Source organism: Bos indicus, chromosome 3 (assembly GCF_029378745.1).
Source record: "Bos indicus isolate NIAB-ARS_2022 breed Sahiwal x Tharparkar chromosome 3, NIAB-ARS_B.indTharparkar_mat_pri_1.0, whole genome shotgun sequence".
Classification (NCBI taxonomy): Eukaryota; Metazoa; Chordata; class Mammalia; order Artiodactyla; family Bovidae; genus Bos; species Bos indicus.
Genome location: NC_091762.1, coordinates 19,991,085 through 20,017,562, shown reverse-complemented (window position 1 = coordinate 20,017,562; position 26,478 = coordinate 19,991,085). Strand labels below are relative to the sequence as shown.

General features: G+C 49.8%; 2 protein-coding genes across 14 annotated transcripts; one reads left to right on the top strand and one right to left on the bottom strand.

The window, feature by feature from the left end:
* Window positions 1–6,216: 6,216 nt before the first annotated feature.
* ANXA9 (annexin A9) lies at window positions 6,217–19,257 on the top strand. 10 transcript variants are annotated; one of them, XM_019955967.2, is made up of 14 exons: window positions 6,240–6,453; window positions 6,609–6,694; window positions 7,168–7,258; window positions 7,435–7,531; window positions 8,011–8,156; window positions 8,406–8,519; window positions 9,063–9,153; window positions 10,292–10,371; window positions 10,537–10,596; window positions 11,034–11,118; window positions 11,257–11,352; window positions 11,439–11,497; window positions 15,213–15,335; window positions 15,571–15,874. In XM_019955967.2, exons 3-14 carry the CDS (start codon window positions 7,184–7,186, stop codon window positions 15,631–15,633), a joined length of 1,089 nt encoding a protein of 362 aa, XP_019811526.1. In that variant the 5' UTR covers window positions 6,240–6,453; window positions 6,609–6,694; window positions 7,168–7,183; the 3' UTR covers window positions 15,634–15,874. The 10 variants fall into 10 exon arrangements, with proteins under 10 accessions (XP_070641825.1, XP_019811511.1, XP_070641824.1 ...); XM_019956000.2 differs by having other exon boundaries at window positions 6,249–6,453; window positions 8,062–8,156; XM_019955952.2 differs by having other exon boundaries at window positions 6,224–6,453; window positions 6,609–6,698; window positions 15,213–15,874.
* On the bottom strand, window positions 10,928–26,246 carry MINDY1 (MINDY lysine 48 deubiquitinase 1). Of its 4 annotated transcripts, none has more exons than XM_019955858.2 (11): window positions 26,069–26,246; window positions 22,906–23,705; window positions 22,289–22,346; window positions 21,828–21,892; window positions 20,871–21,029; window positions 20,434–20,536; window positions 19,389–19,531; window positions 18,202–18,393; window positions 17,714–17,869; window positions 17,320–17,439; window positions 10,928–11,554 (listed from the first exon to the last, which is right to left on the bottom strand). In XM_019955858.2, the coding sequence occupies exons 2-10, from the start codon at window positions 23,356–23,358 to the stop codon at window positions 17,359–17,361; spliced, it is 1,410 nt and encodes a 469-aa protein (XP_019811417.1). In that variant the 5' UTR covers window positions 23,359–23,705; window positions 26,069–26,246; the 3' UTR covers window positions 10,928–11,554; window positions 17,320–17,358. The 4 variants fall into 4 exon arrangements, with proteins under 4 accessions (XP_019811417.1, XP_019811410.1, XP_019811424.1 ...); XM_019955851.2 differs by lacking the exon at window positions 10,928–11,554 and adding an exon at window positions 13,036–14,022; XM_019955865.2 differs by lacking the exon at window positions 10,928–11,554 and having other exon boundaries at window positions 16,897–17,439.
* Between the last annotated feature and the right edge of the window lie 232 nt (window positions 26,247–26,478).

Below are 26,478 nucleotides of genomic sequence, written 5' to 3'. Positions count from 1 at the left end.
CCCGGCGGGCGGCGGAGGCCCACTGCAGGCGCTGCACCGGGGGGAAGAAGCCCCCGACGAGGGAGACAGTGTGGGGTCTCCCAGCCTCTGGTCTCTCGGTTAGGGGCGCGCTCCGAGGACCCCGGGACAAACCCGCGAGGGGCTCGGGGCGCGGAACGGCCGGGCCCCTGCACCACCCCGGCAGCCCCCAACTGCGGCCCTCGCCCTCCGGCCGGCTGCGGCCCCCAGTTCTCTCAGCGGCCAGACCGGTGGCCACACTTCCCACCTCCAGCCCCACCGGGCAGCGGAGAGAGGAGGGCGCCCCGGCTCCCGGCCCCCGCAGCCCCTGCGGTTTCTTCCCAAGGCCCGCGCGCCGAGGCCCAGGACCTCTCTCTCCAGAACCGACCCGGGCAGCGGGCCCTCGAGATTCGGCTGGGACCCCTAGGGCGTCCCCCACCCCAGCTCGGCCTTAAAATCCCCACCGTTTCCACACCAGTGCTGTAAAATCTACCCCCCAGTGGCACACATACCCTACTGCCGGCAGACTCTGAAGGAGCCAGTCCCCAACTTTTGCTATGTAAAACGTATCTGAGATTTCAATCTAGACCACTGCTTATCCGTGTTCAAAAATTCATATTTTAAAATGTTTTTCCCCTAGACTGGTAAAATTGATGTTTCAGGAAGATGTAACATGTTTATCCTAGAAAACTGGCCTTGATTCCTAAGGACAGAGTGTGACTAAGATGTGTTTGAGGGTTTGTTTAAAGAGGGCCCGCCTAGCAGAGGTAACCATTTTTTACCTTAATGAAATGTTGGTGTTTTTATACCGAGACAGGTAGAACCTCTGAGGGCAGCTTGTTTCAGGGTTTATCTAGTCAAGTTCAGGTGTTTTGACAGTTCTCTTAAGAAATAATATGATGTCTCACTCATCCAGTTTGAGAGCTTGGTCCTCACTGAAGACACTATCTGGAGAGGTAAAGAGGCAGAAGCTGTCTGATTTCCAACTTTTCCTTTGCTTTTGCAGTGGGCCCCCCAGCCCAGGCCAACAGGGGGGGAATGAAACTTGTTGGGCCACCCCCTGGCCCCTCACCACTGAACCAGTACCCAGGGGACTCTAGCCTTTTTCAGCCCCAGATTTGCCTGATTTTCCAGTTCCCAGCAATCCCTCCAGCCTTTAATTCCTTTGCCAAAGGGTAAACTCCTTTATTTGCAAGTCATATCCTTTCTACACCTAGGCTACAACCCACCCACCCCCACCCCCTCCCATTCCCAAGTTCCCCCCACCTTTCTTGAGTTCCCGCCCCAGCTTCCCTTTTCCAGTAGGGTTCCAATGTCTCCTCTTTGGGCCCCAGCTAAACTTTGGGTACCTCTCTACCCCCTCCCCAGATCTGTCTTACTTGGCTTTCCTCCTTTAGTTTCTGAACCCTTTTCTCAGGAAATTTTCCTAGACTTCCCCAAGGCCCTCACCAGACTTTATAAATGATTCCTCAGAGCACTGAAGACCAGTTAACTTTAAGATAGCAGTGGGAGGGGAAGTTTGGGGCTGAAGCTGAATAGACAGGCCTGAAAAGTAAAGATAAGAGGGTATACCCCCCCAGGAGACAAAGAAGATGGATGGAGAAAGAGAAACTGGACCTCAGGCAGCATTTGAATGATGCTGCCTGTTTAGAAGGGGCTTCCCTGGTGGCTCAGTGGTAAAAAATCCATCTGCCAATGCAAGAGACGCAGGTTCAATCCCTGGGTCAGGAAGATCTCCTGGAGTAGGAAATGGAACCCACTTCAGTATTCTTGCCTGGAAAATTCCATGGAAGAGAAGCCTGGCGTGTTACAGTTCATAGGGTCCCAAAAGACTTGGACATGACTGAGCAACTGAGCACAACCAATTTAGAAACTCACTCTCCCTCTCTCTCTCTCTCTGCATAGTTTGGACCAGGAGCTCTTGATCACTCTGACCCATCCCCCATGGCCCAGGCCTGGCATGGCCACGCCCACAGTGCCCCAAGCTGCCCGCCTTGCAGTGACTCACTTCCTCTGTATGGGCTGCTGAGGTGTCCGGAGGCACAGGACACAAATAGGCCTTTGGCCGGGGATTTAGGTATCTGGAGCAGGCAAAGATGTGGACTCCAGTTGTGGAAATGGGTCTTGGTCTTCCCAGGTCAGGCTTGCCTGTGTAATACACAAGACTCTGGATAAAAAGAGTAGAGCTTGGCCAAAACATGAGCAGCGGGATTAAGATGCAAGGAATTCTGGGGAGAAAAAGTTTTATAACAAGAGGAGAAATAGCCAGGAGGAATTTCTGTGTATTCTGAAACCCATGCAGAGTGCAGAAAAGCAATATGGACCTAGAGCTGAACAAGTTTTCATGAGTCAACAGCTATGGCTCTGTATGTTACTTGCTGCTTGTCCTCCTAAGAGGAGACCCCAAGTCAGTCATGCCCTTCTGAATGAAAAAATGTTGCCTACCATATCAGTAAAGAAAGGATATTGCAGCCATCAAGCCATCGTATTATAGCTGCCAGGATGATGAGTCCTGAGAGAACTCAAAATGAAAATAGGATGCCCTCCATTAAGCTATCAGCCATTGCAGTCACTCCCACAATGGTGCACCCTTTGGAGACGCAGGATGGGAAAACACAGGATACTGGCCCCAGATAGCTGAGATAGATATCAAAGGAATGATTTCAGCGAGCCCTGACTTTTGCATCTTTCCTTACATAAAAAAGCACTACATTCATTGATTTGACATGTCTTGTTTTCCTTAATAAACAGTAATCTTTTGATATTCTGACTACCTGGCTTTTGTTACAAAATTCCTATATATCCTGGCTCCTCCTTTACTTCTTCAGAGCAGACCGTCAGAGCTATTTGAGAGGCTGCATTCCAGGCTTAAGTTCCCAGTATTGTCCACCAAACAAAACATAATTCTCTACTTTTAAGTTGTGCTTTTTTTTTTCCAGTTGACCTTCTCATCTGAGTGATGAGGAAAACACTGAGAAGTTAGGAGACCTGGATTCTGGTCCCAACACCATGGCCCTTGGAAGTCACTCAGTCTCCTTGAGTCAGTAACAAGAGGGTGGTAGGTCAGGTCATCCCTAAGATCTTCTCCAACTCTGAAATTCTAAGATTTAGAGCATGGGTATGGAGGGTGATTTGTTGCTGTTGTTCAGTCGCTAAGTCTTGTCCAACTCATTTGCAACCCCATGCACTGTAGCCCACCAGGCTCCTCTGTCCATGGAATTCTCCAGGCAAGGATACTGGAGTGGATTGCCAAATCCTTCTCCAGGGGATCTTCCTGATGCAGGGAATCAAACCTGCAACTCCTGCAGCTCCTGCATTGTAGGAGCATTCTTTACCCTTGAGCCACCAGAGATGCCCTGGAGGGTGTTTTAGTAAATCTGAAAAGGGCCTCAATCTGACCCTGGAGTTTAACAAAACAAAACCCAGGGACAAAAGGAGTAAAGCTTCCACCAGTCTCAGAGAGACATCTGTAAATGCATCACACACCTCCTCATAATGCTAGGCAGTCAGGACCACTCTTCTGCCTCCTCCAAATTCAGTATTCAGCCTTGCAGGTCAGCCAGCATTACCTTGCAGAGGTTTAGACTGGAGAAACAGGAGCCCTCTTTTGCCCTTCATTTCCCCCTACGCATACTTGGAACATGCCCAAAAGAGATTCTCAAGGGTACAGAAAGCCAAAGCCCAGGGACCCTGGCTGTGAAGCTGCTCTTCTGCTATACCAGCCTAGAAGTCTCCTGCGTGTGTGCTGAGATCCGTCTCAGCGGGGCCCCTGGAGTGAATGTCTACCTGAGGCTCTTCCCCAACCCTGCCTGCCCATGGAGTCCTCTGGGGAACCTCATGTCCTCGGGCCAAGAGAGCCCCTTGGTATCTGAGGGATACCAGGGGGAATCAGAGCCTCCTAGACCACGAATGGCCACCAGGGGGTCTCAAGGCTTTCTTGCAGTGGCTCTCTTTTGATGGCCTCTTGTGGCCAGATTGGGGATTTAAAAAAAGAAGCGGCAGAAGAGAGCCAAGGTTGGAACTCTTAGGGAGATGCTAATAACAGTTACCACTATAAAATAACATTATAACATATGTATTATTAGAAATTAGTAAATATTTTACCTGTATTTACCATTCAACGCCCAGCACTCTCCTAAAGTGCTTTCCATATATTTATTTAATCCTCACAATAGTCTATAATATAAACACTGTTATTATCACCAGTTTTTTTTAACCTCTGTTTTGACAAGGAAGAAACTGAGGAGAGAAATGTTAAGATGGTTGCCAGAGTCACACAGCAGACCAGAATTCTAAGTCAAAGGAGTCTGGCTTCAGAACATTTGCTTTTAATCACCATGCTGAAACTGCATCCCATTTTTCAGGCTGCCAGATAAAATATAGGACACTCAGTTAAATAATTTATTAGCATCGTGCATGCATGCTAAGTCGCTTTAGTCATGTCCAACTCTTTGCGAACCTATGGCCTATAGTGCGCCAGGCTCCTCTGCCCATGGAATTCTCCAGGCAAGAATACTGGAGTGGGTTGCCATGCCCTCTTCTAGGAGCTCTTCCCAACCCAGAAATCAAATCTAGTCTCTTATGTCTCCTGAATTGGCAGGTGGGTTCTTTACCACTAGCATCACCTGGGAAGCCCTATTAGCATTGTATAGCCTTGCTTGGGGGACTCCCCATGGAAGGCTACAGTCCATCCGGTATCAAAGAGTCAGATACAATTGAAGTAACTTAGCACACACACACACATTCTATGAAACATGTGGGTCATACTCAGTACTAACAAATTATTGTTATTTACTAAATCTGGCAACCTTAGTTTATAATGCACGTCAGAATATTGTTTATTATTTTAGATGTAATCCCACAGAATGACCTATTGGTATAAATCAGGATCTGGGCTTTTTTTTTGGCCACCCTGCAGCATGCTGGATCTTAGTTCCCTGACCAGAGATTGAACCGTGCCCCCTGCAATGGAAGCATGGAGTCTTAACCACTCGACTGCCCTACAGGGCATTTTTCTGTCTCAAATGCCATCACACATATTACTTCATTTAATCCCCCCAGGAAGCCTATTCCCAGGTGCTGCCAGGATTCCCCCTCCAATCACCCAACCCTCCTACTCCCCCAAGCCCCACCCACAACACTTCATCCTCTCCCATTATTCCCTTTTTTTCCCCTGGGTAAAGAAACAGAGACAGGAAGACCTGAAATGACTAGCTGAGGTTATAGAACTTAACAAGTGGCAGAACTGGGACTGAATCCACGTTCTTTAGCAAAAATCGGTGCATGCTTTCCCCTTTAACAGGAGAGAAAAATGAGGTGCAGTGATTGTCACCATGAAAATCTCCCTTTATAGCACCTCCTTAGGCCTGGTCTGCTCTGAGGATGAGCGGCCGGTCCTTCCTCAGGGATGCAGGAAAACCTTCCAGGGTAGGAGCATGGCAGAGGAGTGCAGATAGCTTCTGTGCCCAGCCCCTGCCTGACCTGTCTAGCATTGCAGGAAGGAGACTGCTCCCAGGCCCTAGGGAGTTGTCGGTGAGATTCGAGTAATTGCCTGCTCAGGGGCCCCTTTGGCTCCCTAAAACTGTTTACCTGCTGTTCTGTGCCCTGACAGCCTCCAAGAAAGCTGCTGGAGTTGCATCACCTACCGCTAAAATAGTCCTGGCTGCTAAAAGGCAGCAGCAGGAATCTAAGACGCAGGGACCCAGGAGCCTCCTTCATCTCCCTATTGCCTTTTGGGCACACGATGCTTCTGTCCACGGGGATTACCCTTCTCATTTTTCTTTCTTGACTCTGCTGATCTTCCCCCACTCAGAAATACCTGTGCTCTTCCTTCCGCGGAGGTTTACACAGTCTCCCCACCCTACTCTTTCCATCAGTCCCACTCACTACTGCTCCAATAAGTCAATCATCAAGGGGTTCTGGGTTGGGATCTCTCTGGGGTACAGGCTGGGGTGCCCCACTGGTATGTGCCCCAACAGGTTTTTCTCTATCAGCCTCCAAATCAGCCTGGAGCCTGTCTGACCTGCCCCCCCAACCCCCCCGCAGGGAGCTGGAGTCAGAGGCAGAGCCAGGTCAGAAACTGAACTCAGAGACTGGGCTTCTGTGGTCCCAACCCAGCCCCACAGAGAAAGCAGTGCACAAAGCCTCCTGTGTCAGGGCTGAGCTGCTGAGAGGCCAGCGGAGTTCTCTTGTTTGGGCTGAGGCCAGTTCCTGGGAGGAGAGATGCTGTAGGGAGGTGTTTGCATGTGGGACACGGTACAGCCTGGTCCTCTCCCACAGTTGGGAGGGGCCAGAGCCCGAGGACAGTGGGGCTGGTCTGCTGCAGAGGTCATCTGACTGGCTGTTCGGCTTGGGCGGCACATACCGCTGTCCTGTACCAGGCCACACCGGAGCTGGTGCCCACAAAGGCACCGCGCCAGAGCCTGACGACACCCACTTAGCCCCCAGCACCTCTGGGTAAGCACTGGACCTGGGCTCTCATGCTGAGGGAGGGGGGAGATTGGTAGGAACTCGCTGATCACTTGGGGGAGGGAGAAAGGACTTTTCTAACATGAGTGCCTGAGTCCTTGTCCAGGTACCCATGTACCCACAAGAACACACACTCACCTCAGCTCAGAGACTGTGGCTGCTGACCTAAAGATTCCAGCGGGAAACTCCGAGGGCGAAAGACACGCAGCACAGTGGTGGAAGCTGACAGGCAGGTGACAGTCTCACTTGTAGTCTGGGGCTGACGGTGAGGGGAGGTGCTGTTATTTCCCACTCTGCATACTTAATCCTCACCTCCTCCACACTGCCCCAGGAACAACCAGCCAGGCCATGGAAGGGAGGGGGAGGTGCACCTCAGGAGGGGATCATCCATCTCAGACCACGGGGCTGGGGACCCTGGGGACCAGCCCTGGAGTCTGGGAGGGTCTGTTTTGGCACTAGGTCTGGCAGCATCCCTGATCAAACCTTGCTTCCTAACGACGGTGAGTGGTGGGAAAGGTGGGGGCACCATTCTTACCTTCCCCTTGGGCTCCCCAACCTGCCAAGCAGGTTGTTCTTTTTTTCTGCAACAAGGGAAAGGAGTGGGCAAAGGGCTCCCAGGCTCCCAGGCCTGGGTGTCATAAAGAGGCCCTGAGGGGCGAGGGGGACGTTCCCCTCAATTGGCTCCTATGTCCCTCCCCCCAGGGCAGCCAGTAGCACCATGTCTGTGACCCACGGGAAGATGGGACTCTCCTTGACTCAGGAGATCCTCAGTCACCTGGGCCTTGCCAACAAGGTAAGGGCTGCTGGGATTGTAGGAATTATTTTTTAAAATTATTTTCATATCAATGCAGAGGCTGTGGGGTGGGGTGAGGAGTAGGAAAGGAAGATCTAGCCTGAGGCTATGCCAAGGGCCTGGCTGGGTCACTGGGGAGGAGCATGGGCAGACTCTGGTACCTCCCTATCTTACAGACTGCAGCTTGGGGCACCCTGGGCACCCTCAGGACCTTCTTGAGCTTCAGTGCGGACAAGGATGTACAGAGGCTGCTGAAGGCCATAGCAGGTCAAGGTGAGCCATTTCCCTCTGCGCTTGGGCATCTATCTTTTAGAAACCAGTCTGTAGACCAAGGAGCCAGAAGGAGGAACTGACAATACTCAATAGATGTTTGTGGAATGCCTTCATTCCTGTGTGTCTGGTACCCAGTAGGTATTTATCTCCATTTTCACAACAGCCCTGTGAGGCAAGTCATACTATTTCTGTTTCACAGATGAGGAAACTGGGGCTTAGGGAGGTCAAAAGCCTTGCCCAAGATCACACAGCTCAAAATATTGCATAGCTGGGATTCTAAAGCAAGCCTGTGATCCCAAAAGGCCATTTTCTGCACTGTACCAGGCCACCTTTGCTTAACTTTGGGTCAGATTTACATGCCATTGGCAACTTCTTCAGGATCAAATGGTGGTAGGGGTGATGTAGCTTTTCCCAGACCTTGTCATTTCCTCCTCCGGAGGCTTCAAGTCAAGGACTAAGGGGATCTCAACTCTGTAAAGACCCTGACAGGGCTCTGCCAGGCTCACGGGCCAGCCCTCACCTTGGTTCAGGTGTTGACCGTATTGCCATTCTGGACGTGCTGACCAACCGGAGCCGAGAGCAAAGGCAGCTCATCTCTCGAGCCTTCCATGAACGCACCCAGCAGGTGAGACCACACTGATTCCCAGGAGCAGTGGGCTGGGATGAGAAGCTCCCAGGAAACTTGGGCACAACAAGAGCAGTTGAGACCAGCTGAGACCAGCCCTTACCCCCTGCTAAACCCAGTCTGTGGGGGGAAGGTAAGCCTGGTGGTTAGGTCTGAGATGAGAGCCAGCGAAATATTCCCAAACCTCCTCACACACCTGGGACTCTCCCCCTCATGCCGTTCCTCTGCCATGGGGACTGTTTCTTGTAGGACCTACTGAAGTCCTTGCAGGCAGCACTCTCTGGCAACCTGGAGAGGATCGTGGTTGCTCTGCTGCAGCCTGCAGCCCATCTCGATGCCCGGGAATTGAGGACAGCCTTGAAGGTACCCTGGTAGCTCAGCTGGTAAAGAATCTACCTGCAGTGCAGGAGACCCCGATTCAATTCCTGGGTCAGGAAGATCCCTGGAGAAGGGATAGGTTACCCATTCCGGTATTCTTGGGCTTCCCTTGTGGTTCAGACAGTAAAAACTGCCTGCAATGCAGGAGACCAAGGTTCAATCCCTGGGTTGGGCAGATCCCCTGGAGGAGGGCATGACAACCCACTCTAGTATTCATGCCTGGAGAATCCCCATGGACAGAGGAGCCTGGTGGGCTGCAGTCCATGGGGTCGCAAAGAGTCAGACAGGACTGAGCAACTAAGCACATTGAAGATACCAGGAGAGGAGCTTTGCCAGGAGTGATGACCCTATTGAGGGAAAGAATACGTTGACTGCCTTGCCTTTGCCCACTCCAGAGGAGTGGACTTGGCAGAAGCCCCCTGGAAAAGTAGTCCCTGTTGACCCTCAGAAGGACAAGTGGTCAGCGTCTGCTCCCCACCATTCTAACAACATGGCTCAGTCTCAGAGTGGCTTCCCAATTTCTTGTAGGGCTCAGGTTCTGCTGAAGATGTGGCCTTGGAAATTCTTGCCACCCGAACCCCACCCCAGCTGCAGGAGTGCCTGGCAGTCTACAAACATAGTAAGAGTGTGGAGGATGGAGCTTTAAGAGCTGGACAGGACAGTCCTCGCCTCCCCTGCACTCCCTGCAGGGAGCCCTCTGGGAGCCTTTCTGCTTCTGTTGTTCCCTTGGGGTCTCTCCTCCCCCACCGCCCACTGGGCTCAGTCTCCCCAGGGAGACAGCCAGTTGTCATCATTAAAGAGAGAGAAGCAATCATTAACTGTCATAGTCTGGGGTTCCAGGGTGGATCCCGAGGTAATGACAATGTTGAGCCCTGTGACAGTCCCAAGGGCACCCAAGTCACCTTCCCAGCCCCTTGCTGATTCTGCCATCACCCCACATCCCAGGCTGAATGGAAGCTCGATGCAGCCAGGGGGAAAGGTGGGGACCTGCTTTTGTAGGTGTCAATTCTCGGCCCCTGGCTGCTGTCCCTGCAGTGACTGCCACATGCCTCACCCACTAATTGGTAACTAGTTTTTTCTCACCCTCATCTTAACACACCCCCTCTTTTTCTTGCTTTCCCCAGTTTTCCTTTGATGTCCCACCTCGGCCTATCTTTTTTTTTTTTTTTAACTTTTTGGCTATGCCAAAAGATCCCGGGCATGTGGGATCTTGGTTCCTCAACCATGGATGGAACCAGTGTGCCCTGCATGAAAGTGTGGAGTCTTAACTGCTGGACCTCCCGGGAAATTGATTTTCTTAACCCCTCTCCTACCCCTTTTTCCTTCCTGCTTCTCTTTTCCCCTTCCTTTTCTCCCTTTCCTGCTCTTTCCTTTCTTCACATTCTACCTCCCTCATCACCTAGCCTCACTTCCAAGGAGGGGGACTGGCCCTAGCCATCTTGCGTCACAATATGGGCACCCCCATCCTCTTTTCATTGTCTGGCCACCACCCGAGTAACTGATTGCCTCCCGCTCCCCGCAGTCTGGCACTGGGAGATGAGGCCCCACAGGGCACGACCCCACAGCGCACAGGTTACTCGTGGCTTAGAGATGCTTTCAGGGTGGCCATGGTGGTGCTTCTGCCTTACATGCTGGGAACTAGTGGCCATCAAGCAGGGGACAGCGGGACTGACAGGGCACAGGCATCTGACAGGTCCTGGAGGTATCCTCATTGGGAAAAATCAGGAGGATTCAGAGAGCTCCTGCTCCCATCCCAGATTTCCAAGTGGACGCTGCGGAGGACATCAAGTCTGAGACCAGGGGCATCTTGCGGGACTTGCTCCTGGCCCTGGCCAAGGTAAGGGGGACTGGTCTGGGAGGAAGGGAGTTACCCCACTGGGGAGCACCCACCTGTGGTGTAATGAACAGGAGAGGGCTTTAGGGGAAGACCAGGGTTTGGTTTGTTGGTCTGGTGATAAAAAACTGCCCTCCAAAGAGTCCTCCTGAGAGTTTCTCCTCCTAGGGGGGCCGCGAGGCCTACACTGGAATCATTGACTATAACCTGGCTGCACAGGACATCCAGGTGAGCAAGGGGTGGGGGGAGTTTACACCGTCGTGCACGTAAGACACTGTATCTTAGAGCCGGTGACCTGTGTCCCCACTTGTCTTGCACAATTGTCCTTGCCTTGGGAAGGAATCCTCGATGACGTAAGGCGGACATGGAGGGTCGGGCAGTGTCACACATGGAGCTTTTTCCACTCATCTGGACTCTGACTCCTGAACTCACACATTCTCCTCTCATGGGCATTTGGGGATCATTTAATTCCTTCCACGGCAGGGGGCATAGGTTCTATCCCTGGTTGCAGAACTAAGGTCCCACATGCTGTGCTACACAGATAAATAAATGCAACTAATTTATAGGTTAAAATAAGCTTTTCCATGTTTATGGATTCTGGGAACACCATAACCGTGGCTCCCCAATCCCCAAACCAGTGATTCTGATTTGCTCCCTGCTCCCAGGCATTAAAGCAGGCTGAAGGACCCAGCACAGAGAGGACGTGGGTCCTTGTCTTCACCCAGCGCAATCCCGAACACCTCGTCCGAGGTACACAGGAGTCTTCCGGTCTCTCCAACTTGCTTTAATGATGAGTTCTGGCTGAGGAAGGTGGGGAGGGCTCATCCTTCTCTGGGATAGCCACCCCCTCCCCCATGTATTCTTCTAACTCCCTTCCGTGTGCACCAGTGTTGAACCAGTACCAGTGGTACACGGGGCATGAGTTGGAGAAGACTGTCCGGGCCCGTTTCCATGGAGCCGCCTGCGTGGCTCTGCTCAACCTAGGTAAGGGGTCTGCTTGGAACCCGTGGGGCAGAGGTCTCCTGTGGAATGGCGGTGGTCTGTCTCCATCTTTGTCTCTTTGCTTCCAGCCTCGGTGATCCGGAACACACCCCTGTACTTTGCTGATAAACTTCATCAAGCCCTCCAGGTAAGACTGACGCTCCTTTCCCCTTGCGGTGGAACAAAAACCGGCGGGAGACACCTCCTGGGCAAGAGAGAGGAAGTTTCACGCTGTTGCTAATGTAACCATCTCATATTACTTTGTAAACATGGAGTAGCTCTCTTTTCCTAAGTTTACAAATTGTCTTGTCAAGAGTAGAGGAGGGAGCTGTGGTTAGAGATAAGTCCATTGACCCATCAGGGCCCTAAAGCTAAAATTTTTGGTCCAATGAATGTCTAGGTGGCCAGATACAGATATGAATTTGCTCTGTAAAGACACTGCCTTGTCCGGGTTCAGTTGTTGCCAGAATGAGGCTGGCGATAACACTAAAAAGAAGAAAGAAATAGCCGCCCGTTTCTGAGGGGCTCCTTGTGTGCCAAGGCCTCTGCTGAGCACGTTTCAGTAAGTCCTCACATTAACACTCCATCCTTGTTTAATAGACAAAAAACTGAAGCACAGAGAGGTTAAGTACCTCGCCCAAGGTCACACAGCAGTCTCCCTACAATACACATAATGATCCTATAGGACAAATTTTAACTGCCACATGTCAACTCCTAGTCTATTCCATAGGTGTTGGTCTATACTATAAGCTATAGCCTACTCTTGGTACCCAAGATCACCTTTCTCCATACTGATCAGACTTTGTTCTATATAATCCAAACTTAAATTGGCAATCTTGGTTTGAGTAATTTCATAAACAGAATCCAGTCATTCTGCTCATTCAACTAGGTGTCCTAATACAACTGTCCCCCAAGGCCTATAAATAAAAATCCCACCCAAACTTTGAAGATGGAATAGTTTTTGGTACACTGGTTGAGAAACCATGATGCCTATTGACAACTATTCAAAATGTTACACAGAAACTTTCTTAAAACGTTTTCTTTTTGTTTATTTATTTACGGCTATGCTGGGTCTTCACTGCTGTGAGGGCTTTCTTTAGTCGCTGCGAGTGGGGTCTCTTTGCTGTGGTGTGTGGGCTTCTCTTTGCAGTGGCTTCTCTTGTTGCAGAGCGTAGGCTCTGGGGCACTCGGGCTTCAGTAGTTGCGGCTCTTGGGCTCTCCAGCTCGAGCCAGGAGTTGTGGTACACGAGCTTTAATTGCTCCGTGGCATATGGGGTCTTCCTGCACCAGGGATTGAACCCGTGTCTCCTGCATTGGCAGGCAGATTCTTTACCACTGAGCCATCAGGGAAGCATTTATTTATCATCCAGAGATTTCCATTTTGACAGTAGATTATTGTACTTATCCAATAAATCCTGTACTATTATAATCAGTGAACTCTAGGATTCACTTGAAAAGTTGTAGTTCTCTAAATTCCTGTCATAAAAAGAACCTGTACTCCAGCAGTGATTGTAATGTATTTGGATTACAGGACTTTAGACTCCTGGATATAAATTGTGGGTTTAATCTTAGAAGGAGTCAAGAAGTGATGCAGGCTTATTTTTCTGGAAAAAAAATTTTTTTTTAAAAGAAAAACTCAGTCAAGATACTTCCATACTATTCTTTTGTGAGAAATATGTAAAAACATAATTGTGATAAATATTTATTCAGAAAAATGACCTTTAAGTGATGGCTGATTCAGGACAGTTCAGTTCAGTCGCTCGTCGTGTCCGACTCTTTGCAGCCCCATGGACTGCAGCACGCCAGGCCTCCCTGTCCATCACCAACTCCTGGAGTTTACCCAAACTCATGTCCATTGAGTTGGTTACGCCATCCAACCATCTCATCCTCTGTCGTCCCCTTCTCCTCCTGCCCTCAATCCCTCCCAGCATCAGGGTCTTTTCAAATGAGTCAGCTCTTCTTATCAGGTGGCCAAAGTATTAAGAGTTTTGGCTTCAACATCAGTCCTTCCAATGAATATTCAGCACTGATTTCCTTTAGGATGGACTGGTTGGATCTCCTTGCAGTCCAAATTCAGACCAATTTGAACCATAAAATGAATGTTCTTTATAAAGATCCTAGGGCAGTATGAGATGCCAATATACCCTCAGGTAACAAGAGAAGAATGATATTTGATATAGGTTTAGTGTGGAGAGCCACTTTACACACTGGGAATATTCACTTAATGAGCAACTCTTACCCCAGTTCTACAACTGTGGAGTACAAGAGTTGCAAGAAGGGAAGAATGGATACTGGGAAGCATTCAGCAATCTTCGTCACAATACAAAACCAATGGTACATGCCGTCCAAAAGAGTAGCCATCAGGGAATTCCCTAGCAGCCCAGTGGTTAGGATTCTGTGCTCTAACTGCTGATCCCTGGTGGGGGAACTAAAATCCCACGAGCTGTGCAGCCAAAAAACTAATCAGATTAAATTAAAAGTGAAAAAAAAAAAAAAAAAGTAGCCATCAGGCCCACTGACAATTAGGTAATGAGTCCAAATAAAATATAGCATCCTATATTCCCTCCATCATTTTTTGTTTCTTCTGGGAGTTTATGATGTGTAGGGTTGCCATAAGTGTGGGTTTCAGGCAATTCTGGGAAGGGTCTCAGAAGGCAGGTGCCTGAGGAAACTCTGAAAAAGAGGATATTAGAAAATGATGACAGCAGCAGTACCCAGCTCATGACACAAACAGGATTTTTCCAACCAAAATACTTTATTTAGAAATCTCTCATGATAACATTATTATAATCAGTTATAGCTCCTGATTTGATGATACCTCTATTGGGGCTTCCCTGATAGCTCAGTTGGTAAAGAATCCGCCTGCAATGCAGGAGACCCCAGTTTGATTCCTGGGTCGGGAAGATGTCCTGCAGAAGGGATAGGCTACCCACTCCAGTATTCTTGGGCTTCCTTTTTGGCTCAGCTGGTAAAGAATTTGCCTGCAATGTGGAAGACCTGGGTTCGATCCCTGGGTTGGGAAGATCCCCTGGGGAAGGGAAAGGCTACCCAATCCAGTATTCTGGCCTGGTGAATTCCATGGACTGTATAGTCCATGGGGTCGCAAAGAGTCAGACACGACTGAGCAACTTTCACTTCACAGGTGGCGCTAGTGGTAAAGAACCCTCCTGCCAATGCAGGAGACATAAGGGACAGTGGGTTCAACCCCTGCCCTGGAGAAATAAATGGTGCCCCACTCCAGTATTCTTGCCTGGAGAACACCATGGACAGAAGAGCCTGGCAGGCTACAGTCTATAGGGTTGCACAGAGTCAGACACTACTTGAAGCGACTTAGCACACATATACCTCTATTATTTCTAAACTGAACCCTCCGTGACTGTCTTTAACCAAAAGGCAAGAGGCCTGTTGCAGGTACAGGAGAAAGAGAATGATGCTGAACCTCAGGGGTCTAACCAGGAGAAACCGATGACAGTTTAGGGATAGGGTGAGTGTCCTCCTTAGACATTCCCTGTTAACAGTCTCTTGACTATCATGCTGTAAGTCTTCACAGGTAGCACATCTCTATCCTTTCTTGAGTCCTTGCTCTTGGAGTGAGACTCTAAGCTAATGGCAACGCCAGAAAAGATGTGGAAGGAATGAGTGATATTGCTGTAAATATTCCCCGCAGCAACTGATTTTTCCTGCCACATCATCTCCCTTGAGGATGGACACAGATAATGTTTGCCCCTAGATAATGTATATTTCTCTTTTTCTTGACTTTCTCCTCACCAGCACTCCCTATAATAATTCACCATGTGGCCCAATCCCTGCCCTGTGAGAATTTCCCTACCACCACATCCCCATTCTGTTTTTTCCTCTACCAGGAGACTGAACCCAATTACCAAGCACTGATGCGCATCCTTATTTCTCGAAGTGAGACTGATCTTCTAAGTATCCGAGCCGAGTTCAGAAAAAAATTTGGCAAGTCCCTCTACTCTTCCCTCCAGGTGAGGCTTGGCTGGTTCTTAACCTGGAGCCCCAGAGCTTCATCTTTTACCTCCACCCTGCACACAGTGGGGCATATTCATGGCCTGGAGAACTCCTGGGTCTCTGGTTAATTTAGAACCAGAACTCTAGAACTCTAGAAACCAAACAAGCTCTGGACCAGCACGAGGGAGAGAACAGAGTGCCTGAGCCACGATGGTGGCAGGTCTTCCTAACATCTGACTTTGCTGTCTGCAGGATGCAGTGAAAGGGGACTGCCGGTCAGCCCTACTAGCCCTGTGCAGGGCGGAAGACCTTTGAGACCTCATCCCCGCATGACCTTCAAGGATCTGAGATTTTCTTGTTTGGCTGAGCCTGCAGGAGACTAGCTGGGCCTCCAAATAATGACCCCTCACTGAGCACCACATGTTCCAGCTTCTTGTTGAGGCCAGAACTCAAAGTTTCTTTTAAATTCCTTCACCTCTCTCATTTCAAAGTGATGCCTGCACCTGGATCCCCTAGCTCTGTCCTGGGTGTGCAAAACAAGATCGCTTGGATAGTTTCTGTCCTATTCATTCTTCCTGAATTCTGGCCAGAACATCTCGCTGATGCTTGATTTCTTTTGGCAAACTTCACTGTCATTTGTGTCCCCTGACTGAAGTTTGGGTGGAGCAGGACACTGGCTGGGAGCAGGCCTTGAAGTTGGAGGTGCCTTTGATGTGCCCTTGGATATTCAACAGGAGTCCTGTTTGAGGCTCTGAACTGCAGTTGTCAACAACCTGCCTCCTCTGTGCATCCCCCCTCACGCCCATTATTCTCTCTTCCCCAGGAAATTTCAGGCAAAATAAGAGAACCAGGAACCACGAGGCCAGAAATGGCTAGAAGTAGCAAAGGACCGTCTGTATGACCTGAGAAGCAAGTAGGAGGATCAAGCTACCCTTTCCCTGAATGGGAACATTTGGGTGGGTTAGCGGGGCATACAGTCCTCAAATTCATCTGTCCAAAGCTGGGACTTAGAAACCCACCCCCCAAATTAGAGTTCTAGCTCCAAAAGAAGGGGCTTCCCTGGTGACTCAGTGGGTAAAGAATCCGCCTGCTAATGCAGGCGACATGGGTTTGACCCCTGGGTCGGGACAGTCCCCTAGAGAAGGAAATGGCAGCTCATTGAAGTATTCTTGCCTGGAGAATCCCCACGGACAGAGGAGCCTGGCAGGCTACAGTCCATAGTGTGGCAAGAGGTGAACATGACTTAGCAACTAAACAACATGTGTACATGCTAAGTTGCTTCAGTCATGTCTGACTCTTTACGACCCTATGGACCGTAGCCTGCCAGGCTCTCTGTCCATGGAATTCTCCAGGCAAGAATACTGGAGTGGGTAAACAGCAACAACCACATGAAAAAAAAAAAACAAAAAACAAGAAAGGACAAAGTGGACTTTTGGCTCCCCCTGCTGGCTCTATTAGAAATGACAGGCCACCCCCTCTAGCCTCTACCATCCCTGCACCCCTCCCACCCCCACCACGCTTTGCATTCCTCAATTGGGTCAAATACTTAACCGCTGCAGGGTAAGGCAAACAACAGACTTCAGGAAAGAAGTTTTATTTCCAAACCCCTAGGAAGGCATTAAAAATAATAGAGATAGAAACCCAAATCAAACCCTGAAACAAACAGATGGATGGATGGATTCGGATGGGCCTATAGGATGACCCAGCCAGTCAGGGGTGGGAAATAGCAGAGATGGATTCTAGACAGGAACTTCACCCTGGAGCCTGAGTCTGTACATTAATGTGACTATTCTGGGGGAAAAGAGTTAGAAATCAGAAATCCTCACCCCATCAACTCCAATGTTGTCCTGGATGGTTGGGAGGAAGAGGAGGCAGCACATGAGGGCAAAGAGGTCACCAAGTCTGACCTTAGCATTCACTGCCTGCTCTGATCCCCAACATCCCATAAATAAGTTACCCTGCATATCTCAAGTTGAGGGGGAGCAAGCAAATAGCCCCCACCTCTGAAAGCTGAGGCAAGGCAGCCGGGCCCGAGCAGGGCTACAGGAGGACACAGTCGGACTCTTGCTTCGGCCTTTGCCGACGCTCAGCAGCTGGGCGTCCAGATGCAGCTCCTCTCCCCTGTGTCAGATTTAACAGCTGGTCACCCATCCGAACCCATGGCGGAACAAGGACAGGGACTCTAGATGGAAGCAGGGTCAGGACTGGGAGGGGCTGTGGGGAGAGAAAGACAGGAGGGGACCCAGGGCAGAGGGACAGACAGAAGGGCCCCGAGGGAAACCTTGAAGAAATGCTGGTGGCAATAACAAGTCTGGATCAGGGAAGCCGGAGTGGCACGCTGGGGATGCAGGGATGCTGGAGGGGCAGCACTAAGAGCAAGGAGGAGCAGGCCCACCTGCGGTGATGGGGCCCGTGCAGGGGCAGCCTGGGCCGCTTGGTGCTGCTGGTACTCCTCTTGCTGAAGCTGCTGGGCCAGTTCCAAGTCGCTCAGACCCGATGTGCCCTGGGGCGGGGGCTGCTGCTGCTGTAGGGACAAGGCGATCAGGTAGTCCTAGAGACAGGGGCAAGAACAAGGGCAGTGAGGGAGGCTGGGGCAGGGGGCTGGCCAGGCTGGGCTTAGGCTTCCAAACCAGCTCAGCCTTTCCTTATCCTTCCAATCTCCCCACTCCTCCTCCAGAGAGAAACACACAGCCGCGTATTTTATCTGTGATGCCAGAGAACACACACCAAGCGCAGAGATGGTCTACAGAGCCCAGAGAAGGGCACAGTGTCATAAGTTACAGTCTCTAGAAGATAAGATACAGGCTGCCCGCCTTGGGCACAAAGCTCTCCGAGGCAGACATGCGCTCTGCACCCCACCCCGGTCCCCAAGGCCCCACACACCTGGTCCACCTGCCGCTGCTTTTCTGGGGAGCCACTCCCACCTCCCGTTCCGGGTCCCTTGCCCGGGGAGTGGCTGAGGTGAAAGTCAGAGTCACAGAAACAGCTGTCTCCGTCCACGTTGTGCAGGCTCTCCCACACCACTTGCTCCTCCTGGAGAAAGCCCTGGTCAGTGACCAGTAGGTACAAGTGGCCCTGTGCGGGAGAGAACACACGCGCTGGTGGGACGGGCGGCAGGAGCAGCGCACGGCAGAAGTGATCTGAGCTTCGCAGAGCCCCTGTGACTGGTCGGCACGCTAGCTGAAACGTGCAGTGTGAGTGCGTGGACCTCTTGCTAAGTACACATGGCTGTGGGCAGAAGGGCTGAGGGCATGGTCAGTGGCGTGTAAGTGTGGCAGTCACTGCGGTCAAGCACTGCGGGGCGGGAGTCTTCCTACCCTACTTCCCGAGGTTCTCTGGGCTCACGGGATGCCTATGAGGATAAGTCCTTTAAGAACCAAAGATCTTTCTCTCTTCTACTCAATTCCTAGAACGCTTAGACAATTTCTAGCTTTGGAAAACTATGTGTGTGTTAGTCGCTCGCTCGTGTTTGACTCTTCGTGACCCCATAGAGTGTAGCCCACCAGGCTCCTCTTTCCATGGAATTCTCTAGGCAGGAATACAGGAATGGGTTGCCATTCTATTCTCCAGAGGATCTTCCCAACCCAGGGATCAAACCCGGGTCTCTTGCACTACAGGCAGATTCTTTACAGTCTAAACCACGAGGGAAGCCTTGGAAAACTATAGTATTGTTCAAAACTTCCACTGCTCCTTCCTGGCAGAGGACGTGCACTTTCTTGGCCCACTGATGGCAAGCTCACTCCTTACATTTCGCTCTGGGCAGTGAGATGGTAGCAGAGCCAACGCCGTGCGTGGTGTGTTCCTCTTGCTCTCCTATGTTCCAGAGAAAGGCTGTTTTGTCAGCCAGGGCCCCAGACTGAAGATGATGTGGGACAGAACTGCAGCCAACCCACAGTGGACACACACATGAATGAAAAAATAAACCTTTGTCATGGTGAACCACAGGGATTTTAGGGGTCATTTGTTACCACAGCTTAATCTACCTTGTCCTGACTGAAATACTGACCCGGAAGAAATAGGCATGAGGAAATAGACAGCACTCCAACCTCCCACCTCCAAACCCGAATCACCTTATGCTTAGTCATAGTGCTGAAGTGGTTGTTCCGGAAAAAGACGCTAAGTTCGCCCTCCTTGGCAGCTGCTGTTAGTTCACATAGGCCATGGTAGGTCAGCTGGGCAGCAGTGGTCTCCAGAAACTGCTCTGCAATCAGGCCTGGCAGCAAGGACAAGAAAAGAGGGACAGGGGACTCAAATCCAAAGTCCACAGGAGGATCATCCAGAGAGCCCCTATCAAAGCCCTAGGGATCAGTCCCACCTTGGGAAATCCCTTCCTTGAAGCCTGGTTAAATTCATCCATTCAACAGATGCTGAACTTCCCTGGTGGTCCAGTGGCTAAGACTCCGAGTTCCCAATTCAGGAAGCCCGGATTCGATTCTTGGTCAGAGAACTAGATTCCAAACACCATAGCTAAGAGACGCAGGTGGGGACCTCCCTAGTGGTCCAGTGGCTAAGACTCTATGCTCCCAATGCAGAGGGCCCAGGTCAGAGAACTAGATCCCACATGCCACAACTAAGGCCCTCCACAGATAAATAAATCATTATTTTTAAAAAATGAGAGAGAAAGATGCAGGTGTACACACATGCTAAGTTGCTTCACTCGTGTCCTACTCTTTGCACCCCTACGGATTGTAGCCCGCCAGGCTCCTCTGTCCACGGGGATTCATAAGGCAAAAATACCGGAGTGGATTGCCATGCCCTTCCTCCAGGGGATCTTCTCAACCCAGGGATCAAACTTGAGTCTCTTGCATGTCCTGCACTGCAGGCAGATTCTTTACCCACTAAACCACGTGGGAAGCCCATGCTGCCACTAAAAAAAAATCCCACATGTTGCAACTAAGACTCAGCCAGATAAATAGATGCTATCGGAGCAAACAGGCACTGCACTAGGTACCGGGGGATACATCAGTGAACGAAACAGACAACTCCCCAAACTCCCGCTCCCGGTGCCTACATTCTCATGGGATGTGGTGGTGGAAAAACAGACAATAAACACTAAACCTCGGTAGCCATCATTCCCTCCACATAAGATTGCTGAGGAGAAGGGAGGAATGTCACCTTCTGTCACAAGGTTGGTGTCACTGGAGTGCTTGCAGGTGATGATCTTCTCTACCAGCTGGTTGTAACTCAGCTTCCCGACTGCACTCACAGCCTCAGGACTCTGCGTGGGCAGTGGAGTGGGGTGGTACCCCCAAAAATGGAGAGCTTTTTTTAGGAAGGAAATGAACCAAGCCCACAAGGATTGCAACCCTATGACAAAAGCTTCCTGAAACTTTTGATGTCTAAAGAACTGACCCATCTTCAAATTGCTTGCTTGTGTTTGAATGTTACCCCCAAAAGTTAAAAACTAAAGGAATTCCACACTGAATCCAACCTTGAAACATCAATCCCCTCCCTAGCCAATCTACTCCCTACCTCCCTAACCCCAACCCCACAAAATTCTGCTTCTCTCTCAGCTTGAGCTGGCTGTCTCATTTGGGCCCTCCCACCCTCACCTGGGGATCAACAAGCCAGCCATGGTACAGAGGAATGCCAAGGAGGTCAAAGACACTGCACTCAGGAGTGTACTCAAAATCAGAGACGCCTGTGAACCGCACATTGACATCCAGACCTGTGGCCAGTTTAGGCAGCACTGTCATTGCATCGTCCACATTCTGGGGTGGAAAAGAAAACAATGGATAGGTCAAATCAGCACACTGTACATTTTAAACTTAGTGTTATAGATAAGCAACAAGGATATACTGTATACCACATGGAATTATAGCCAGTATCTTTTTAAAAAAAATTTTATTTATTTACTTGTTTACTGGCTGTGAGGCACGTGGGATCTTAGTTCCCCAATCAGGGATCGAACCCATGCCCTCTGTATTGGAAGCACAGAGTCTCAATCACTGAACCACCAGGTAAGTCCCATATACCCAGCCAAACTAATTATAAGATACCCAGTATCTTATAATAACTTATTACAGAATTTAATCTGCAAAAATACTGAATCACCACACTATATACCTGAAACTAACACAGTATTGTAAATCAACTATACTTCAATTAAAAAAATTAAATGAAATGAAAAAATAAACCTTACACAGTATTATATGTCGATTATATATCAATAAAACTGGTGGAAAAAGAAAATGATGGATATTCTAGCCTTCCCTCTTCTTGTTCCACTCCTACCTCCAGAAAACAAAACAAAACAAAACAAAACAATTAATCTTGTTGCTTTTTCCCCCTGGTTTCCTCTTACAATGGAAAGTCCTCCCTTTTCTCAATCCTTCTTTATTTTATGTAAACGAACATGTTTTCTAAGACAGAGATACACTCTCTCCCTCCTGCAGAAAGAAATGATGGTTCAAAGAACCCTCTTGAGAAGCATCAGAAAGGCTTCTCTTAATAGCCTGGGTGCCCCTTATGAACCTGCAAGCCCCCAGTTCACAGACCTTTCACCTCACCTGCTGAAAATTAAGCTGAAGTCCCTCTGACTTTTCCTGAGGTTTGATGGACAGAAGGCAGTCTCCTACAAGACAGGATTCCTTATCAGCTTACCCCACCACTGTCCCAAAAGCTGCTTCCTCTTCTCTAAGAAAACAGAGGTATATCACAGAACCACAGATTTTCAGAGTTGCAAAGGGCCTTCGTTTATCAGAGGAAGAAAGAAGCCACAAAAGGTGAAGGACCCACTCAAGGTCACATGTGAAAGCTAAGGGAAGAATGAGGGTGACGACCCAGGACTCCTGACACCTTGATTTTTGCTTTTCATTCCCCAGCCTTGCAGAGAAACCCTATAGACATTTACCCTCCCTGCCACATAAGATCCCTGAATGCGGAGTCCCTCTCAATACTCTGGATTTCTGGCTCAGTAGATAGCACTGGAACCTTTCAGGTAATTCCTCTTGAAGGCCCAGTCACTCACCGAGATGGGCCATGAGCTCGTCGGATGTGATCACTTCTTTCTGAGGCGGCAGCTTTACCTGGAGGCAAGGAGAGATCAAAGAGTTGGCCAGTCATTGGTAAAGAATCTGCTTGCCAATGCAGGGGACAAATTCGATCCCTGGTCTGGGAATATTCCACATGCCATGTGGCAGCTAAGCCCACGCACCACAGCAAGGAGTAGCCCCCACCCGGCCACAACTAGAGAAAGCCTGTGTGCAGCAACAAAGACGCAGCACAGCCAAAAATTAATAAATTAAAAAAAAAAAAGTGAGCCAGGTGTGTGCTTTCCTTCAGGGAGCACTGAAGGAGGAACCCAGAGAAAGGCGGGAGGGCAGGGCTTATCCAGCAGTCAGGTGTGGTGGGCAAAAACGGCTTGCAACTGGAGCAAGGGACTGAATGGGAAGAACTGCAAGGCATTCCCATTTGCCAGACAGTGGAAGACGCAGGAGTAGGACAGATAATTGTCTTGTTTTTGCAAATATCTGATCTCATTTGTTCAACCTGGAGATAAAGGAAGAAAAACCTGGAAAGTTTGACAGGCTTGAGAAAAGCAGAATGATCAACATTTCCTAAGACCCCATCCAAACTCCCTCTTACCTTCCACTGAAGAAAAAGGATATTCGCGATGGCGATGAGAGGGCAAGGGCCATTGGCGCTCTGGGTGATGATAGGTGTCTGTTCTCCTTTCCAGGGGATCCACTTGACACAGTAGAAGTCTAGCTCAGGCTGTCGGGCCCTAGGGGACTGGGGAAGCTCCTGGAGCCTGGAGCAGGCCCCCGCTGTCTCTGTCTCAGGTCGAGTCTCCCTGGCTGGCCCTGGTTGGCTTGAGCTAGCATCTGGTGGAGGGGACTCGAAGTTATCCTGGCCTTGGGCTGGCAGTGAAGCTTGGTCTACTGGCTCCTGCTCTCCAGCTGCCCCGTCTGCCTCTTTGGCATCCTTGTCCTGAGGGTGCTCTTTGGGTTCTGACAAGACCTTGTGGTTTTCAGGGCTGACCGCTTCTGCAGTCCTGGTCTCACCAGGGGCTGGATGCTCAGGTTGATAGTGTTCCATGGTCAGGAAGGGCTGACTGAGGGGCTTTACTGTCCTCAGAGACTGACCTTACTCTAAGCTTGATATGCAAAAGGGAGACGGATCCAATAAGAAGGAAATCATTGGGCTGAAAAGTAAACAGACCCAGAAAAATTTGGCAAAGGAATGTAGTGCAGAAGGCTTGGTGAGCGTCTGTTCAGCCACTCCAGGCTACGGGCAGTACAGTTTTAGGTTAAACAGAAGGGTCCCAGGCTGAGCTGTCACCTCTAACTTGCTGTGACCAGATGGGACCAAAGAGGGTATAGGACTCAAAGGTTTGGAAGGGATAATTCTGGTGGGATTGAGGACATTGGGTGGCGTCAGCTTTCCTGAAACAGAAACAACAAGGAATGAAGACAAGATAGAAAGGGAGAGCAAAAGGAGAAAGAAGGAAAAGAGATGGAGAAAGAAATGTTATACAATACTGACAGTGATCTTAATACGGTGATCTTTAGCTAACCTTGAAGTAAGCATTGTGTCAGTAAAACCCACCATAGCTGGAAGTAGGGTAACTCCTCTGCCTCATCTCCCACCCCTGCCCTTGACTCTTCAGGGAACATCCTGAGCACACAGGGCTTATATCTTTAGGGTCCTGTTTTCTCTGCTTCATCCCAAGGCCAAAGAGCTAAACAGTGCTTGGGGTGGAGAAAAAGAGTCAGTATCATACTCCTAAAGGGGAAACACTGGTGAGAAAGAAGTCTTTCTCCTTGAAGGATTCCACCTTTATAATTCCAGCTTTATACAATTGCAAACCACAACAAAAAGGTCCTGGGAGGAGCTTCCTGTAGGCTGGAGAGGGGAAATGCGGGCAAGGTGACTTGAAACAGAGACGGGTTCTGATAAGTGATTTCAGGTTAGAGGTACAACTTGTCCCACCCCACCCCCAGCCCCGTTCTTCCAGTAAGCTAGCTTCTCTTGCCAGCTGGAGTTGGGATAGCAACTTCTCCTCAGTTCCTCTATGCTCTGAAAACTGCTCAAACCCAGTACTCCCTTGCTCACTACATGGAATATGAAAATACTGATTATTGATTTACATTAAAAAAATTACTCCCTCTACATTCACCTATCTGTGCAAATGTTCTTTCAATCTATTCCCATCTAGGTCATTTTAAATGTCAACTCTGGACCTGTTTAACCTGCTCTCTCCCAGCACTAAGCATGACATTTAATTAACACCATGGATAGTAGATGATAAAAAGCCACAAACTCTGCCTCCTGGAAAATATCTCCCTTCAACCTCCTTGCTCCCCTCTTCACCTTGGTCAGGGTGAGAAAGGTAGAGAAATAAACTTGTTAGAAATCTTTTCTCTTGCTTCCTCCTAACCTGAGACTATGCTTCCTTTCACAATCAGGTAGGATTTAGGGCTAAGGTAAAGCCTCGGAGGTGAAGTTGAGAAATGTAAAAGTTATGGAAATAAGACTAGTCACCCAAATTGATCATCCTTCTGATTCAAATATAATCTATGCTGCTGCTGCTTCTGCTGCTAAGTCGCTTCAGTCGTGTCCGACTCTGTGCGACCCCACAGACAGCAGCCCACCAGGCTCCCCCGTCCCTGGGATTCTCCAGGCAAGAACACTGGAGTGGGTTGCCATTTCCTTCTCCAATGCATGAAAGTGAAAAGTCAAAGTGAAGTCGCTCAGTCGTGTCCGACTCTTAGCGACCTCATGGACTGCAGCCTACCAGGCTCCTCCGTCCATGGGATTTTCCAATCTATGCTAGCTGCATCTTATTTCCATGTGATTAATTTAGAATCAGAGTAGCAAAATTTGCCCGCAGGCCTTACACCTTTTTTTTTTAATCTCTCTCCTTTTTTCCTTCCTTCCCAAATGACATTTAGAATGAGCCTCAGAAGCAGAAACCAGAGCCTGGGACAATTTTTTAAAAGCCTGGAGAAAAACAGGGCTTACTTCTTATCTTTTCTATCCAAATGCCAGAAATGATCTATAATTAAGTGGGGGCTGGGCAGTCCAGTGAGCCAAAAGAACCCAGAACTGGACTACCAGAGGAAGCTGGGTCTCAGAGAAACTGGGTTGAAAGCTAAGAGGGCTAATCCTTCAGAAGAGGGGAGGGAGTGTAATGGAAGAGTTCCAGGCTACAAGGTGCACACCAGTGGAGTGAGCATGGAGTACTCCAGAGCGTGATGCATTCTGAGACTCACAGGTCCTTAAACAAACTAGGAATTCATTCTTCCCCTCTTAACTAAGTCCTATACTTTCTGGAATAATCCTCTGGTGGCGGACAGAGGAGGTAAAACAGCCCCTGCTCCTCCCTAGCCAGTGGCAATAAATAGCCAGAAGTTGGAAGAATGCAGGAATCAGGTCTGTAGCTTCAAGAAGACACGTCCCCGCTCCCACCCCCGCTCCCCAGGAACTTTACTCTCCCTTCAAGAGCGTAGGGTTCCCCTCCAATCTCCCTCTCACTCTGACCCAAATCTTCACGCAACTAATGGTTTAGATTTTCCCCTCAAAATAAGTCCACCACAGTGCCCTGTCTACTTGTTAGCAAGGGAGAGGGGGAAGGTGTAATTAAACGGGGGAAAGGTAGCATCTCTTTTACTTACTCCTTCTGCCCGAGCGCCTCTAGAAACCCAGACGTACAGAGACCCAGGGTGGGAGGATAGGCAGTGTCACCTCCCCAAAGCTAGAGAGGAAAAGGAGAAAAGGTGAAGGAAATGGTTAAGACGGTTTTTACCTTAAAGAAGTGGGGGCTGTTCCAGGACTTCGAAGGAGGGTTCAACTCCCGGACTGCGGTGAGGGAGGTGGGCTCAGAGGGGGTCGCCGCCACAGTCCCGGCCGCCTCCCAGCTGTCAACGCCAGAGTCTACACAGGTTTCCCCACGTTTACGAGCGGCGGTCCCGGCTGGCTCGTGGCTACTTCCGGGCTCACGCCCACGACCGGGGGGCCCTGGAGAAGGGTGCAGGCAGGCAGGGGTGCAGGCAGGCAGGGGTGCAGCCCAGGTGCGCCCAGATCGCTCAGAGCGTCTTCAGGATTTCTGAATCGCCGCGTCCAGGGCGCGCGCTCCAGGCCCCGTCTACAAGCGCTGGTTTTCAAAGGAAGTTTGTGGTTTTTCTTTTCTTCTTTCTCGTTCTCTCTTTTTTCACC